We start from the raw sequence: 19021 nt of genomic DNA on the forward strand, positions 1-19021 counted from the left end.
TAGATGACTCAGATGAGGGGAGTCACTGAGTCAGGGGACTGGCCGACTCTGTGTATGTGAGGGAAGTGAGGAAGTCATTGACTTGAATGAGGGTAGATTATGAGTTTATGACTTATAAAAATTTAGAAAAATTAACAAAAAAAAAAGGGTAAGAGGTTTCGAGCCGGGAATAAAAGGATGTTACATGTCTCAAGAAATAACCTGAGTTAAGGATTTAAGTACCTGTACAGCAATCGAAATTAAAGTTTACAATGTTGTCATTGATATCCACAACTCACCCACTTTGTTCACAATAACTTATCGGTCTGCTTTGTTCTGGTTTGGTATTAGGTAAACACTAAACACACAGAAACACAAACATGACTTCAGTTGGGTTGAAACATTTCTCATACAGATACCCATGTTGAAAACCAAACTCCCCTCCAACATCATCAGGTTGTGGTTGTTAATTACTTAAATCGACGAAATTACATGAATTCAAATTATGATAAGAGAATAATACAGAGATGAAAATGATGATAAGGTGGAGTTAAGGTGGCCCATATCGCATCATATATTAACCTCCACTTTCTTCAAACACCACTTAGAAAAGATAAGATGATAAGAAGACCGCACTCTTCTTTCTGCTCAGAATCTCTGTCTGAAGCTCTGAAAGAGTTCAACCTCTAAAACCCAAGTTGTCTTCCCCATGGTACCCCTCATTTCGTTCCACACCTCCACATCACACCCTCTCCTCATCACCCAAACCACCTCAACCCCATTCCTCCACCTCTCCCACCCCAAACCTCACCTCCCCAAACGAACCCACTTCCCCATTTCCTCCATCTCCCAAAACCCAAACCAATTCACCCGCCAAAACCCACAACCTCCGAGAACTCAGTTCCCCGGAGGCTTCAAGCGCCCTGAGATCAAGGTCCCCAACATCGTCCTCCTATTGGACCCTGAAGACGTCTTCGCTTCTGACTACGATGTCTTGGCTTTGGTCGATAAAGCTGTCTCCAAATGGGTGGGCATTCTCGTCCTCGACGGCCGTCAGGCTAACGGCGGCCGCCTCTATGACGCCGCATGTAAGCTGAAGTCTTTAGTTAAAGACCGCGCCTACTTGTTGATCTCCGAGCGCGTGGATATTGCTGCCGCTGCTAATGCGAGTGGGATTCTACTCTCCGATCAAGGTCACTAGTTTTAACTTTTAATGAGTGTCATTGTGAAAGAAGCGTACTTTAGTTTAGTACTTCAGTTTAGTGTGTATGCTTCAGTTAATACTATAGTTAAACTAAGGTATGCTTGGTGAAAGATAGTGAAAGTTGCATACTTGTTTAGTGTCTATGTGAAGTTGTGTGATTGTTTTATTGTAAATGGGATGATTAGGTGAGTAAGGTGTTGTTTGTTTTCTTGTTGGACAGGTCTTCCTACTATTGTGGCAAGAAGCACAATGATGGCGTCAAAATCAGATTCTGTAGTCCTTCCTTTAGTGGCTAGGAATGTGCAAGATGTTGATGCTGGCGTGAACGCATCCAGCTCTGAAGGAGCTGATTTTCTTATATATAGTGATGGTGGAGAGGAAAATGTTCCAGCAGTGCTGAGTTCTCTTTTTGAAAATGTGAAGATACCGATATTTGTCACGATTAGTTTGAAAAGTAAATTGTTTACAGAAGTGCTGGGGCTACTCAAATCCGGGGCAAGTGGATTTGTTACGTCTTTGAAGGATTTTCGGATGCTTGATGATGATGCTTTGAGCAAGTTGTTTGATATTGTGTACATGACGGATAGTAAAACACATGATGAAGTTGAAAGCTTGAGTAAGATTAAATTTTCAGATGTGAAGAATGGTCCCAAGGACAATATTGCTGGGTTTCTTAAGTTGGAGGATAGAGAAAAGAAGTTCATTGAAGCAGAGAGATCAGTGTTGCTTAAAGCAATAAATGTCATCCAGAGAGCTGCTCCACTGGTGATCATTTAATTAAACATTTGGTAGTTGAAGTTACTCTTTGAGATATCCTAAATTTCACAACTTTGTTTGTATACTCTGTAATGATGGTGGAGTGTTTAATTTGCATGACAGATGGAAGAGGTTTCGCTTCTCATTGATGCAGTTTCTCAAATTGATGAGCCATTTTCACTGGTTATAGTGGTAATTGTGTGCTGAACTTCAACAAATTCTGGTTCCAGGGATATACATTGGTATTAGCTCTATATTTCATGCAAACTTGTTTCGTGTCTAGATAAAACTTAGAATAAGGGTGGCCTTTTATAACAGTTGTGCAACAGTTATATGGAATTGCTAGTGGACTGTAAACGAGTCTCTTCACCATAGATATAATCTTGAATGACTTTTTCATTGTGAGAAAACCATAGTTGAGGACCTGGAGTACTATTAAATCCCTTACATTATTCTGATAACGACCTGGTGAACAATTTGGTCCTATGTACCCTGAACCTGACCAACACAATCAGTTAGAATTTTCTTCTCTCTCACTCACTATCTGTATAGACACCTATTTTTGGTCATATGGTATGTTATTGCATTCCTACAATTTTCTAGATAGCCAGTCGTCCTTTGGAGATTGCGAGCTTTTCTTGTTTGGGCTTTGTTTAGATCAACGTTTCCAACCTAAAGTCATACCTTGTGGATATTAGCAAACTACCACTTTAGGTTGATTATATGTCCTCTTACTGTTGTAAAAGAATAAGTTGTTGTTCTTCGTGATTATATTAGTGTTCTCCAACATTGCTTTCTTCATGAATGCTCTTGGAATGTTTCTGGTGGTTCTTATGTGACTTCATTATATCTATTTATGTCTATAGGGCGAATTTAACTCTGGGAAATCGACTGTTATTAATGCACTTCTTGGGAGAAGATATCTTAAAGAGGGGGTTGTTCCTACAACTAATGAGATCACCTTCTTACGCTATTCTGAAATGGACGGTGAGGAACAGCGTTGTGAAAGGCATCCAGATGGTCAATATATATGCTACCTTCCAGCTCCAATTCTTAAAGAAGTGAGTTAATTTATTACTTTATTCTGTGAACTTCGTTTTTCAGTTCAGCTTTAACAAGTATCCAATGTAATCATAGAGGCATGGAGCCTGAGGCACAAGAGAATTTAATGCACATGCTTATTCTATCATCTTATTATTTGGCTACGTGCAACTTGATGATAAAACATGCATTATGTGTTGTACTTAGTTTGCTTTCACTGGATGCAGATGAATGTTGTTGATACACCTGGAACTAATGTGATTTTGCAAAGGCAACAACGCCTTACCGAGGAATTTGTACCCCGTGCTGATTTGCTTCTTTTTGTTATCTCTGCTGATCGCCCCTTAACTGAAAGCGAGGTATGACGAACTAGTTTCTCAAGATGGCATTTTTTGGCGAGTTGCTTAATGCTTTGTAGTGTTTAAATTGACAAATAGAGATGTTAAGGGGTCTGTCACATTTGTTTCACACTTTCACCTCCTTTCCATAATTCACTTAAGAAAAGAACTCATTTATCTGTTACAGTATATGGATACTATAAAACAACTACAGTGGGAAAGTATCCACCCTATCCCAAATGTCTAACAGGAGTTTTTTGCTCTTGAACGGGCTGAATGATAACAAAGTAATTATAACCATTCTATTCAATCTTAAAGGCTGCTCTCTTTGATTTATACACTAATAGATGCTGATCCAAAGACAAACTACCCGAGTGACAGAGTCCTATGGTTAGAAAGTACTATGTAGAGATTCTAAAAGGTCTTGGTTGATACATTGACTCATTATAACATGCAAGGAAAGCTCTTGATTTGTGGGGTAATGGAATGGATTACTATTCATCATGGTAGCTTAACTTCATTTTCATTAGAGTTTTTTTCACCAACAGTCCCTCAACTCTGGTGTACCTACCAATGTGATACCTCAACTCTTAATCGTACCAATGTGATACCCAGACTCTAGTATTGCTATCATTGAAGTACTTCCGTTAGTTTTTTTTAACTTTTCCGTTATCTTGGTGACGTGGCAGGTACGTGAGGCCCACAAAGAGGATTAAAAGACAAAATTAACCTCATCTGAGAGGAGCAATGTTTTTCCCGCCCTTTACCTTGAGAAAGACACCCAACAATTCCAATTTTGGCGCCAATTTTCCCTCCCTACTCCTTAATTTGTGTCTCTTATCTAAACTAAAGAACTACCGCCAACCAGTCGACCACAATCTGATAAAACCTAGATCAATCTCATTTTCTATTTTTACCCTAGCACTTGTTAAACTAACAAAATAAATATAGAAATTTATATGGAACATCTCATTTCCACAATCTCATAAGAATATAAAAACACATAACTTAATGAAATTCAAATACATGTTTAAGTACCATTAGTTGCCACCTTTTATGTTGATCTGTCATGATTTTTGCTTGTAAGAACTAATGGTACATGTAGTTGAATTTCGTTAAGTTATGTGTTTCTATATTCTTATGAGATTGTGGAAATGAGATGTTCCATATAAATTTCTATATTTATTCTGTTAGTTTAACAAGTGCTAGGGTAAAAATAGAAAATGAGATTGATCTAGGTTTTATCAGATTGTGGTCGACTGGTTGGCGGTAGTTCTTTAGTTTAGATAAGAGACACAAATTAAGGAGTATGGAGGGAAAATTGGCGCCAAAATTGGAATTGTTGGGTGTCTTTCTCAAGGTAAAAGGCGGGAAAAATATTGCTCCTCTCAGATGAGGTTAATTTTGTCTTTTAACCCTCTTTGTGGGCCTCACGTACCTGCCACGTCACTAAGATAACGGAAAAGTTAAAAAAAACTAACGGAAGTACTTCAATGATAGCAATACTAGAGTCTGGGTATCACATTGGTACGATTAAGAGTTGAGGTATCACATTGGTAGGTACACCAGAGTTGAGAGACTGTTGGTGAAAAAAACTCTTTTCATTACTGGCATTGTTTCAGGTCACTTTTCTTCGTTATACTCAGCAGTGGAAGAAGAAAGTAGTATTTGTCTTGAACAAATCTGATATCTACCGGAATGCTAATGAGGTCCGTCCAATTGTGCAATTATTTTTTCCTAAATTCCTGATGAGATACCTTTAGCAGTCTCTTGCAGTAAAATCTATCAATATGGGTATTTTATAAACTTGAGCTTCTGAATCTAGTCCTGGTTCCTTGGATTCACCTTTTTTTAATTTACTGCAGCTGGAGGAAGCAATGTCATTCATTAGGGAGAATACCCAGAAACTGCTGAATACCGAACACGTGACATTATTTCCCGTCTCTGCACGAACTGCTCTTGAAGCCAAACTTGCATCTTCTGCGTTTGCGAAAGATTACGCAAAGCTATCACTATCTGATTCTCAGTGGAAAAGCAATAACTTCTATGAACTTGAAAACTTCTTGTATAGTTTCTTAGATGGATCAACAAGTACAGGAATGGAAAGAATGAAACTTAAATTGGAAACACCCATTGCAATTGCGGAGAAACTACTTTCTGCTTGTGAAACTCTTGTGACACAAGACTGCCGATATGCCAAGCAGGATTTGGCCTCAATAAATGATATAGTTGGCAGCGTAAAGAACTACACAGTGAGGATGGAGAATGAGAGCGTTGCTTGGAGAAGAAGAATATTATCTGTGGTATATGTTTCAGAGTTCTATAAGCATTCTATGATTTAACTGGAAATTGGTGGTATTTTCTAATAATGTTGTATATTAATTGTACATGCACAACATTGCAGATTGATACTACAAAATCACGTGTTGTGGCGCTCATAGAAGCTACTCTGCTTATATCAAATCTGGATCTTGTTGCTTCCTATGTTTTCAAAGGGGAAAACCCTGCTACTATTCCAGCCACCTCAAGGGTTCAGAACGACATTATAGGCCCCGCACTTTTGGATGTGCAAGTAAGTAAAACTTGGTCATTCTTCCATAATATTCCCCTTATTGCTTTGGTAAAGCCTTGAAGTTTGGATTTGATGATTCGTCCATGGCTGCTTGATATATGTTTAGATAGTTCACAAATTTTATTTTTTATTTGCATAGGGAATTAAAGACTTGAAATCCTTGCATCACTGCATATCACTTCAATTTTTTGTTGCCATTTTTTATTGTTCTTTCTCTGAGGCAATTGGAACTTCTTGGAGCATACATCATACGCCATACTTTCTAATGAGATTTTCATGTCAAATAGAAACTCCTTGGAGAATATGTCATATGGCTGCAATCCGATAATGTTCGGGAAGGAAGAATGTACTCAAATACATTTGAAAAGCGTTTGCCTTCATTCGTATACCCACAGAATCAGGTGAATTTGGAGAGATTTGAATCGCTGGAAAAAGTAAATAAACACAGCTTGAAAGTGATAGAGGACTTCAGTGCTAATGCTGCCGCCAAATTGTTTGAGCAAGAAATACGTGAAGCGGTGAGCATAGTATAGTAGCTTTTGTAGGATAATGAAAATTCGAATAGGGTATGGTGGTCATAATAAAAAGTTGGACATGCTCATGCCAGTTTTGTGTTTCTAAGTTCATACAGTATATATACCTTTACTTTTACTACATAAAAAAAAAGGATTTGACTAATTGACAGTTTGTGATAAGGTGTATACTTTATATTGATCTTATTAAATAGTCTGATATGACGTTTGCTGCAATTTCAGTTTCTTGGGACTTTTGGTGGACTAGGAGCAGCTGGTTTATCTGCTTCACTTCTGACAACAGTGCTGCCAACCACTTTGGAAGATCTTCTTGCTCTTGGTCTTTGCTCAGCTGGCGGGTAACTTTCTTCATCTCCTTTGACGTAATTCTGTTTTAATGATGGAAGAGATTTCCATCGTCCCCATCGTGATGTTGATGAGATTCTGCATGACAGATGATTAAACAACTCGTCGTGTTCTAAATTGCTTTTTCTTTGATCTCTGGTATGCAGGTTTATAGCGATATCAAAATTTCCAGTTCGGAGGCAAGAGTTGATAGAGAAGGTTAGAAGGACTGCTGATGGATTGGCACGAGAGGTTGAACAGTCGATGCAGAATGACCTTTCGGAAGCTATTGAGAACATGGAAAATTTTGTCAAAAATGTCAGCAAGCCGTACCAAGATACAGCACAGCAGAGACTTGACAAACTCCTAGCTCTTCAAGATGAAATATCCAATGTTGATAAACAACTACAAACACTACGAATTGAAATCCAAAATCTTCATGTATCGTGATACCTGGTTGAATTTAGCCATCATTTCGTGCATTATACCTTGCGATCAATGTCCTTAGTAATTGGTAGGCTCGTAAATGAAGAACTTTTAGAATGTTCCCATGCTCCTTTGGCATTTTCCCATTGTTTTCTGTAACAAGCAAATATAAGGAGCATATATCAATAAGAACAATCACTTGGAAATGAAAATGTAAAATTCAAATTTAGTAATTTACAGTATTGTTCCCCATTCTTGGAGTTGGTAAGAACTGAAAACTAGAACTTGGTCTTATTGTCTGTATCTTCTGCAAGCAAAAGAGCTTGTCTATAGCTTGTGCCAATTTGTGTTGTGCTACAGCGGATGTGTTATTTGGTTGAGGAGAAATAGAGATTATATTCTGTGAATAAGTTCATTTATTGTAAATATGGGTTACAGTGTTACACTGCTACAGAGTTGGAGTCTAGGGCTTCTTCTTGATCCTTTATGCATTGTCTATTTAAGCACAACTTAGGTATATATCGGTTGTTTGAGAAGGTTCTCATTCTTCATTGGTTGCAGGCTAAGATGGTGGGAATGGCAGCCAATGATCATGTGGAAACATGACATTCAATCCTTGAATGGACAAAGTTCTTATGCGTTGTGGTATCCATTAGCATTAGCTATAAGCCACTAATATAGAGGACATGTTTGCCAGACCCATGTACTGCCCTACCTCTCAATTTTGGCAACTGAAAACACTCAGCGTTTTAATCACTGGCCAAGAAAAGAAGAGGGGTGATGAAAGAGAGTGCTCGATCGTGATATTGCATAAGTGCGATAGCTTTCTTAGCATGTTTGTGGAAGCCTTGACCCATGAGTATAATTCCCTCGTCATTTCTGGGCAAAGGTGATCACAAAGTTGAAGTACGTCGACAAACCTATCGATAATATCATGTGTTTGGTAGAAATTTTTAACCAGAGTCGGTGAGACATAGTGCATGAAGTTAGGAGGGTTTTCTTTTTAACTGATCGGCCATTGAAAACAACGGAGATTTGTGGGAGAATTTATACAAAGAAAAGCAAATTCGAAGGTTGGGGGCTATAGGCTAATAGCTACATGTACAAATGGATCGAAAATATTCTTGTCAGCCACATACTTCTGCTAGCCAATCACAAATTGATTACTTAATTAGTAGGAGATGCATGGTTAAGAGCAACAAACCATTAATTATCTTAATAGAAGTTGATCCAATGGGACACGACCTAATTGGGAGATTAGTCATCCCTAGCTGCGTACGACGACCATGTAGGGGGCGTAGATTTCTCTTTTAATATACTCCATCAACATTGTCTGATTGTCTCTACCATAAAATTATTAGGTTTTCGTTTACATTAAGTTAAGTTAAAGTCTCATTCTTAGTTCAATCAATGAGAATATGGTGAAACCCTAGCCGCTCTCTCCTCTCTCCCTTTGACAGAGAGCCTCTTTCATATCTCCATATTTCTGTCCAACGACTTGTAAGTAGGGGTGGGCACGGAACGGGACGGGACGGGACGGGGCGTCCCACTCTTTTGAATCAAGACGGGATCGGGATGGGACGAGGGTTTTTAAGAATGCATCTCATTCGGGATTAATCCCGGTTGGGACGGGACGAGATCGGGACGGGACGGGATAAATCCCACCTTCCTATGAAGTTAAATAAAAACATATATTTTTACTTTTTTATTAACAAAATAACATTTAATAATGAAATTTTAACAAAAAAATACATATTATGTTCAAAAAAATTATAATTTACTATTATTATTTGAGTTGATATAATTTTGGAGTTATTAAGAACATAAATTAGTTTCATTTTGATACAAATATATAAGAATTTTTAAGTTTTCAATAAAGGTGGGACATGACGGGACAAAGCGGGATAAAAATTATTCGTCTCACGTCCCATCCCACTATTATGAAACAGGACGGGATCGGGACGGGATGAACGTTTTTAGACCTTCGTCCCGTCCCGTTCCTATGAATTTCGGGACGGGATCGGGATTTCCGTTTTTTATGCCCACCCCTACTTGTAGGGGCTCTTTCTCCACTCTTATTGTGTTGCTGCCGGATGGGATCTCTTGTGTTAGCTCTTGGTGGGTGTTTTTGAGATTAATTGTAGCTGATTGGTTCAATTCTTGTATGATGCTCTTGGAGATTGAAGTTGTTGTTTATGTTCGGTCTGTGAATTTCCCGCGGCAAAGTTGGCGGGAGGCGTTGGTGGTCTGTGTGCATTGGTGGCATACTCTCTTTGGGTTTTCGGCTGATGTCCAGGTTTTGTTGGTGGTTGTTCGGGTGGTTTTGCGGTGGTGGTGTTGTGGTCCTTGCAACGGCGGCAATTTATTCTTCGGGATGGAGAGGACTAGTTATGGGCTGGATGGATTACATTTGGTCTTGGGCCTTGGGTGTAGTCGAGCTTGTTCTGACAGTAAGTTGGGTTTATCCTAACCGTATGTCAGGCTTGTCCTGACTTTTATCTTTTCAAGTTTTTGTTTTTTTTATATGGACTTTAGGTTTTTTTTTTTGTTACTTTGCTTTGTTACCAAAACCATGCTTGTCATGGTGTAGGGGTTCCTTTCCTTGTATCGTGCGGAAGTGTTTTGATAGTTGGTATATCCTATAATCCTATATGTAACACTATGGTACATGTACTAGAAAGCTCTATATATCTTGAAATAAGTGATACCATGTGGTTATATAATGACTTTCTTGGCTTATGTTTTTTCTTATTGAATGAATTCTCAATTCAAAAAAAAAATTCAGAATATGGTGGAAGCTCTCATCAACCAAAGTCGTAGATTCATGGCAACCAGCAGTCTTCAATTCTCAACATATGTACCTTATTGTACATGTTTAATTCAATAATTCCATTGATTTTTCATTACTTTAAATTGTTGAAAGATTTGATTTCAAATTTTTCTTGAGAAAAAGTTCTTTATATAGCTCATATGAGAGTTTCAGAATACATACACTACTCTAGCTTTTGTAGATCATATGAGAGAAAACAAAACTTGTTGTGTACTTGTATCATTCGTCGTTTTTTTTTCAATTTTTTGAATCTACCAATAAGGTACATATGTTATCCATAATATATATGTTTTCTCAAATATTTTCTTTTCGTATCATTATACCATAAATTTTCGTGCCGTAAACCTTTTGTTCTAGGTTTCAATTTTTCATTTTTTTACTCTCTACTTTTACCTAATAGATAGAAACATACATATTAGTATAAATTTCAAATTCAACCTATGAAAGAGATATTTGAAATGATAAAATACCTAACAAACATGTTGATGTAAAAATTCCTAGAAGAGATGTTAGTTATATGAATACATACCTAATTTTTAGGTTTAATTTAAAAATAAAAACCTACTAAATATGAATAAAAAAACTTATATCTCTACCTCAAACTAAGGTTGTAAATAAATACCTAAAAAAAGTTGTAAATAAATTGTTGAAATGAACAAAACTACCTATGAAATTTTAAATTTTAAATTTTAAATTATTAAAAAAGAGAGTTCAAATCACCATAAAGTGATTTTGATTTTGAATTGATTTTAATTTAAAAAGCTTCTGAATTCTAGATATGTAATTAACGAAATGCTCCATTATTTCTCTATTTTTTTTGAATGGGGGATGGACCTGAGGTTAAGTCTACCTCATGCCCAAACTATTTCTAAATTTATGTTAAGTAAAAGAAATCTATAATTAAGATAGTTAATGAGAGCACAATTTACTAATTGACTAATCACTAATTTATATTAGCTTTTAATAGTGGCATTTTGTAATTTAAATTTAAATTAATGGTTATAATCTAGTGCATAATAAAGAAAAAAATAGGTGGGCTTCTCTTAAAATAGCTTCTAAAAATTAGGTATAGTGAGCTTCTATTCATACCTCAAAAATAATATTTAGACCTCACTGGTAATTAGACCTCCAATCAACTTTGATAAACAAGTAAAATGTTATTTAGACCTATCTAATTTTGCCAAAATACCAAAGTTCTGATAACATCAATAAAACTCTATTTATTTACTATAAAAATTCATTTAATTGATTCAAATGTATTATAATCATATTGAGTCTCTCGAGCCAGTTTGTTCAGAATCACAGTATAATTAGCAAATAAAATTTATCGATAATTTATAACAACAAAATGCATTCAAATCTGTAAATCACAATAAACTGGAAGAATAAAACTACTAATTTTTTTAAAAGTCTATAAAGTGAGAACATTATTTTGTTTGATGCATGTGAATTATTGAAAACGATATTATAATAGTTTAGCTAGATGAGGGAGGAGTCCGTTTGAAATTATTTTAGTAAGAAAAGAATTGAGAAATCAAATGTATGGTACTGAGATTTTTTGTTTATTTTTTATATTTGTCTGTATTGGTAATTTCGCATCAGTTAACAAAGTCAATACTAATTTGAAAAAAAAAAAAAAAAGAGGTCTAACTGATATTTTATGAGGTATGAATAGAAAACACCCTTAGGTATATATTGAAATAGCCCAAAAAAGAAAGAAAAAAACCTTACTTTAACTAGAACCATCGACGTAGTTGATAGAGCAATTTGTAAGTAATAGAGAAGTAATTAAGAAATTTTTTGACGGAGGAAGTCGGTAGTGCAGTTTAAAATAAGTTTGATGATTATCAATGTCGTCTTGCCTTAGAAGACAAAATTTGAGATTAATATAACAGACCAAATAAGAGAGAAGAATCAGAAGATATTACGGGATACTTGCACAAACCTGCGGAGGTTTAAATTAGTATAAGTCTCCACTAACGAGTTTATTCTCATACTCACTACGTACTGGTCGGTGATTTTATATAATAAGCAGCCAACTTTCAGCTGCGCACCTTATGTGCGGAGCTTGAGACCATTTTTTCTTGAGACCATTAGTTAGTTAACAATATATAAAGTCTCTAAGTCAAAGCGTTAACACTAATCAGAACCATTTAACTAATATAATTGTTGACCCAAAGACATTAAACATTTCAATGGACATACTTACTGGAGTAGAGTATCTCTAGCTTCTTTGTTTCTGGTCATCACTGGATTAGTTTGGTTGTGATTTAACAGCAAATGCTTCTGATAGTAAAGTACCTCAGGAACCTATTGACTAGAGATACTCCACTCCAATAAGTATAAGTATGATATGAATTAGAAGATTCTTTTTGAGATGAGGCATACTATTGATTCTTTTTCATCACTAATAAAATGTTTCAACCCCATAATTTATTACTTAAATAAGTAAAGTACCTTAGGAACCAGGAATAACACCGTCACCCGACAAGTATTATTTCTATGTTTTCACCCCAGCTTTATTCAGCAATGCCATATTCTGTTTTATTCTATTGAAAATATACTAAACAAGAAGTCAAGTGAAACTATGATAATAAAACTCATTTTATGGTGCTAAAATCCTACGGTTAGCAATTAGTTTTACCTTTCTGACTTCACTCACAAATCAATAATGACAGCATGATTTCAGAATACATAACAATGTGTGATAAATTTTTCTCAATTCAACCACTCAACAAGTAATTTGAGAATAAATCTTGAGTTGTAACAGTAAAAGTTAGTACCAAAGGTGAAAATACATCATTTCGACTTTTGCCAACCACCTACTATGGAAATGAAACAAATATTCTCTCGATCTACATATAGAGTAAAAATCTATGTAGATTAATGGCTTCAAACATACTGATAATGTCTTGACATTAGGGCTAGGCATAAACCGATTGTAAATGGATAAACCGACCGAACCGAACTGAATATATGGTTTGGCGACTGAATTGATTTCAAATGGATTGAAAAATGGATTCAAGAAGTCCAAAACCGAAATGAAATGGTTCGAAAATGGTTTCATAGGTTGAACCGACCGTTTATAAACCGAACCGACCGAATTTATTTTTATGTATTAAAATAATAATAAATTCATTATAAGTTAATAAAATATTGTTTGCACATAAAATAACAAGAATTAAGTTTGGTGTAGTGGTTCCTTGCCATTCTCTACACCTAAGAGGTAGGGATTTCAACTCCCACCTCATGTAAATTTTAAATTTTTTGCAATTGGGTCGAATTATCAACCAATTTACAATGAATTCGGTTAAAACCATAACCGAACCCGACCCGATTCAAAATTCAGTCAAACAGAAATTTTTGGCCCAACTAACTCAAATACAGTTTCGGCTATTGTTTTGACCCAACCGATTGGGTCGGTTTCAAAAATGATTTGGACCAAAAACCGACCGGAACCAACTTTGCGCAGCCCTACTCGACATGTTAAGAACTTGTCGTCAATATTAACTTTTAGTTTTCTCTAAGCAAACTACATGTTTCTAAGTAAATGAGTCCAAAAGAGTCCAAAAACTCAAATAAACATGCCCTAATGATTCACCAAAAAGCTTTTTCCACCGTCCAAAAACATTCCAATTTCTATAATTTCATTTTTTTTTCAATTCTAGTTGGTATGGAATAGTCCTACTAGACTCTGACTATTAATGGCAGTCTTGCATTTTTTTTTTTGAAACGGTTGGCAGTCTTGCATAGTGAAATGTTTTAGTGGGCATAAAAGCTCCTCTCTTCACTTTAGCACCGACCTATACACTATTGTTAACGTCTATCGTCTGTAGACACTAGAAAACCCACCCATATCCCTCCCTATAAATTCAATCCAACCTCTTCCACATTTCTTTCATCTCCATTTTCACCAAAAAAACCAAACCTGTGTCTCGCTTAAATCTTTGTACTTTGCCCTAGCTTTCTCACATTCTTCACCCAAGTTCAAACCCTGTTTTACCTAACCATGTCTTCAACTACTGTTTGTCATCAAGAGCTTCAACCCTGTGTTGAGTCTCTTGTTCGGCTCCAATTGGTTCCGCCAAAACCGACAGCAGTAGTCGCCATTACCGAACCTCAGGAGGTCGGAAAAACCGGTGACAAACCTAGCTGGAGCTTCCTCCAGTCTTTCACCACCGCAATTCAGACCCCTAAAACAGAGACTGAAACAGAAGATGTCTATGTTCACCCTCTTGCGAAACGCTCGGCTTCGGTGCTCAGCCCCAAAAGCCTGGCAATGTGCACTGAAAGCTTGGGCAGCGAGACCGGAAGCGATGCAAGCAGTGATGATATGTCTTTGCTTCTGCTCAAAAACGATGACGTTCCTTTCCTCTCACTTGAAGCTGAGAAAACCCCAACATTCTCTGCTTCAAAACAGAGTAGTGTGGAAATCCCAAGGTTGACTGAGAGTGTTCCATCACCGAAGAGACTGGTTCGTAGTGTTAATGGTGAGAATAACTTTCCTCCACCTTTGAATTCCATCAGTGGCTCCAATGGCGTCCAATTTTTGCCTCACCGCGAAGGCGGTAGGCTTGTTCTGAAAGCCGTTCCTGTCACTTCTCCTGTAAGCTACTTCGAAGCAGAGCGCGGCGATGGGCGGCTCAGGCTTCGCTTATTCATGGACATGCCTCTGACCTCTGAGGAGGTTGAAGAAGATGGAGAAGAATATGATGAGGTTGTTGAAGAAGATGAAGTGGTTGAAGAGATGATGGAAGTTGAGACTAAAACATGTTGGGAGAAAGAGGAAGATAAAATGGAAATGGAAGTGGAGGAAAGTGGTGGCTGTTGGGAGACAGAGGAGGAGATGGAAAGAAATAGTGGAATTGTTGTGGGTGAAACTGGAATGGAGAAGAAGCTCCCTAGCCGGTGCAAGGAAAACCGGCGTGGTAACAACAAAATGGTCATGAACTGGCCGCCGGAGTCGTTCTGGGTCGCTACCTAAAACAGAGTTGCTCTGTTTCTGAAGATTAACTAATATTGTTTCACTTCGGCTTTTTTCTTCTATATTTTCATAGATTTACTAGTCATGAAAAATATTGAAGTTCCCCTAGCTAGCTTGTGATGTATGAATCGGCTAATCTGGCTAATGTTAGTTATTGTCGTTATTGACATTCTAGCCTTCTTATGGCCATGGCTCTTTGTTCAACCTGTTGTTTTTAACTCTCTAAACACATTATTAACACATGAAGAACCTATTTCTGTTCCAATTAACTTTTATATTCATCATCAATTGCACAATTATTTCTTATAAATGAAAGTTAATTAGAAAATCTTCTTTAATTTTTTTGACCTAGAAAGCCGCCGACCGAAGCTAGGAATTGCAGGGGTCTCAATAATGATCGAGCAGTCGAAGCATTGGTAACCTTGATTCATCAGAAGAAACCTTTCTTTGTGTTTATGACGGAAACAAAACTCGACGACATGGAGTACCGAGTACCGACTGGAAATCGATTTCGAGAACGGAGAGGCGTTTCCGAGCGACGGCCAATCCGGGGGAGTGGTAATGTTCTGGCATCGGGGAGTTGATGTCCGTTTTATGGGAAAATCAAGGTATTTCGTCGATGTTGAAGTTCATGCGACTGATGGCTCGGGAATTCGATGGAGGCTGACTGGGTTTTATGGCCGACTTGATGCGGCTGAGCGATGGAAGTCATGGGATCTGCTGCGCGATCTTTATGGCGTCTCCTCTCTTCCTTGGATCATAATTGGAAACTTCAATGAGATCGTGTGTCAGGAAGCAAAAGAGGGTGGCAACCCTAGGAATGTGGCGCAGATGCAGCGTTTTGTGGAGGTGTTGGGAGAGCTTGAGCTTTTCGATCTGGGATTTTTTGGTGTCGTTTACTTGGCGCGAGGGAGGCATTTGATGCAGGCTTGACCGAGCAGTGGCTACGCCGACATGGCTTGACTTGTTCCTTGCAGCTCGAGTCACGCACTTGGCTCCAATTCATGGTGACTGTTGAATTTTGAGATGAAATAAGAAGATGAAAGTTTAAAGTTTCACATATTTCTCTTTCTCTTTTGTATATTTCATGAATGAAACAAAGTTACACCTATTTATATATATATATAACGAGAATATTATAATTATTCTAAAACTAAGTAGCACACAAATGTGGACTACGCAGCACACGGATGTGGACTACACAACACACCGATGTTGACTAATTGATTATTCAATTCACACACACACATCCAATATCTTCAATACTTCCCCTCAAGCAAAAGCTGAAAGGAAAATGACAGCTGAGTTTGACTAACAATCTCTAAGTATGGCTAAAGAAGTTATGGATTAGAGGATGAATAGGAATAAGTGAAACAAATTGTGGCAACATTGTCTGTCCACTTTGGATAGCTCCCATTTCCTGCTCTGATAACCTGAGACCATGAGCCACATATGCCGGGAAAGGTCTATGTGTCTAGTTTTTGTACCTTTTTACATAACTGGATTCTAAGGTCAGAGTCAATCCCAATTTCTATTTTAGTGCAGCAAGGTCAATCCAGAAAAACAGAGTAATTGCTTGGTCAAATAGTTGATTGCTCAAAATTGCTCCCCATGAAGCCAAATCGGGATATGACCCCGACCTTCTTACTCGAAGAGAACAAATCTGATTGGAACCAACATATATAAAAAAAATTCCGATAATCCAACATCAGAAATGATGAGGTTAAAACAAAACCTCTAAACAGATCTCTCATCCAAATGAAAGATGAAGAAATTGGATCTTGACCATGGACAATAAATCTCTTCAAAATGAAAGAAGAAATAATAAATTTGTCAAAGAGAAATGAAATAAGGAGTTATGAACTCTAAACTGATCTCTCCTCCAAAATGGAATGAGATGAAAATCATGAAATGACAATAAATAAAATGAGGAGTATTATATGGAAGAACTCCAATAGATTTATCTCCCAATGATAGAATAAGAAATTAAATAATGAGACCGACTTGGATCTACTCCTAACCAATCTCTTCTCCTAATGAATGATGAAGAAATCGGAATGACAAAAGAGACAACAACCTTGTACTTGAACTAAAAAGGTGATCAAACTGAGTTAGCGCAAAGGAGAACACTAGGGTCATGAATGGAAAATATGGACTGATCAGCCGAGCCCCATTAACAAGGAATTAAGAGGGGTCATAATCAAATACATTCGCTGACCAAAGAGAAAAAAAACAATTTGGAAAATGACCCAAGCGAATCGGAAATGACGAGATTACAATGTAATCTCATATTTGAGCTTACTCCTCATCGGGAATGATTGAGGTATGACCTCGAACTTGATTTCTCTTCAAAATGAAAGAAGAAGAAATCATATAATGACTCCGATTTGGATCTACTTCTTATTGAGAATGAGTGAGATAGATGGAGATAAAGTTACTTCCTCCAGCCATTATGAATTAATGGAGAAAGAAGATGAAGATGAAGTTTTGCGGAAGCATGATTTCAGAAACAGGTCTTATGAGGAAGCCTGCTCTGATTCAAGATGCATAGTAAAAGAGACAGGCCATGAAACCTGCTTTGATACCATGTTGAATTTTGAGATGAAACAAGAAGATGAAAGTTTAGAGTTTGAACTCAATTGTATTTCTCTTTTGTATATTTCATGAATGAAGCAAAGCTACACATACTGGTATATATACACAAAACGAGAATGCTATAATTACTCCAAGATTAAGTAGCACACAGATGTGGATTACGCAACACACCGATGTAGACTAATTGATTCTTCAATTCACACACACATCTAATATCTTCAATAGTTATCATGTGCCGCTGCTGGTGGGGGTGAAGACACAAAGAAACATAAGGTGAAACTCATAAATTTATTAGATAATTGAAGAAAATATTAGAAAACGTTTGCCCTAGGAATATTTTTCTAATATTTTCTTCAATTATCTAATAAAATTTATGATTTTCACCTTATATTAAATTTATATGAAGGCACAAAGAAATAATGGAAATGACTTTGTCAAGTAAAGACATTCATATCTCTTAAAAATATATTGAAAATAATAAAAAAGAAAATACTAAAGAAAATAAAAAGAAAACATTGATATAAAGACATTTTGGTAAATACACATTTTTTGGGAGGATATTTAACGACCACCTCATCATTTAACAGATGAATTGATAGAATGGACTATCTAAATTAAAAGTTGCAAGTTCGAGGACTATAAATGATATTGAAACTTCAGGAACTAAATAAATAACCGACAAAAAATACAGGGACTAAACAGATGTTTGCCCTTAAAAAAACACACACGACAAACCTTTAATCTGAGAAAATGTATGCGTTTGTACATGATAAATTATTAGAATGACGTCTTTTTAAAAATTTAAAAAAGAGATTCGAACTCGAAACTTCATCTAAAAATGTGAGAAGAAGTACTACTACGCCAATCATCGGCTAAAACTGACATATCCAAACGTGCACAAAGGTGAGTGCGTGACGTAGTCTCTCAAACTACCACAATTTAAGGCATTTTCTGGTCCCAAATACTGGTATCCAATCAAATGGTTCTATCACTTTTTATAGCTAGCATTTTGGACCATTTTGGACCATTTCATGATAGTGCAATATATATAGTGCAAACCCTTTTATGATTGCAATTTCTTCCAAATTAACCAAGTTGTGATTAAACCTCTTTATGCAATTGGTTTCCTTGTTGAGTTTCAGAAACATTATTCTACAAACATAAAGTCGAAGACGAAATTCTTCTTAAGGCTGGACTAGATAAGCATACAAATAATTCCAAACTACGATAAGCCGTGGAAAGAGAATAGTTAGCTAGTCGAGAACACGATGGAAGCTTTTCCATCCGTAGAGGAAGCCATGATCGTTCTTTCCGTACAGTAGGGTTTCGAATCCCTAGCAAGGCGATAAAGGCTTGGTCGTTGGTATATTGACTATATTCTTAGGAAAATGGGGTCATTCGAAAGCGAGGAATATGTAAGAAGTGCGAAGTAGTTATGG

At 36.8% G+C, this 19021-nt stretch overlaps 2 protein-coding genes across 2 annotated transcripts; both read left to right on the top strand.

Moving 5' to 3' along the window:
- The first annotated feature begins 615 nt into the window (after positions 1-615).
- On the top strand, positions 616-7406 carry LOC126781998 (probable transmembrane GTPase FZO-like, chloroplastic). Its single transcript, XM_050507139.1, has 11 exons — positions 616-1172; positions 1404-1948; positions 2063-2131; positions 2806-3000; positions 3208-3339; positions 4941-5027; positions 5184-5621; positions 5723-5890; positions 6178-6408; positions 6646-6761; positions 6915-7406. The coding sequence occupies exons 1-11, from the start codon at positions 689-691 to the stop codon at positions 7195-7197; spliced, it is 2748 nt and encodes a 915-aa protein (XP_050363096.1). The 5' UTR covers positions 616-688; the 3' UTR covers positions 7198-7406.
- A 6519-nt stretch (positions 7407-13925) lies between these two features.
- On the top strand, positions 13926-15148 carry LOC126784526 (protein FANTASTIC FOUR 1-like). The gene has a single exon (XM_050509989.1). The coding sequence runs from the start codon at positions 14013-14015 to the stop codon at positions 14985-14987; it is 975 nt and encodes a 324-aa protein (XP_050365946.1). The 5' UTR covers positions 13926-14012; the 3' UTR covers positions 14988-15148.
- Positions 15149-19021: the final 3873 nt, after the last annotated feature.

This window comes from Argentina anserina, chromosome 2 (genome assembly GCF_933775445.1).
Source record: "Argentina anserina chromosome 2, drPotAnse1.1, whole genome shotgun sequence".
In the NCBI taxonomy this organism is placed as follows: domain Eukaryota; kingdom Viridiplantae; phylum Streptophyta; class Magnoliopsida; order Rosales; family Rosaceae; genus Argentina; species Argentina anserina.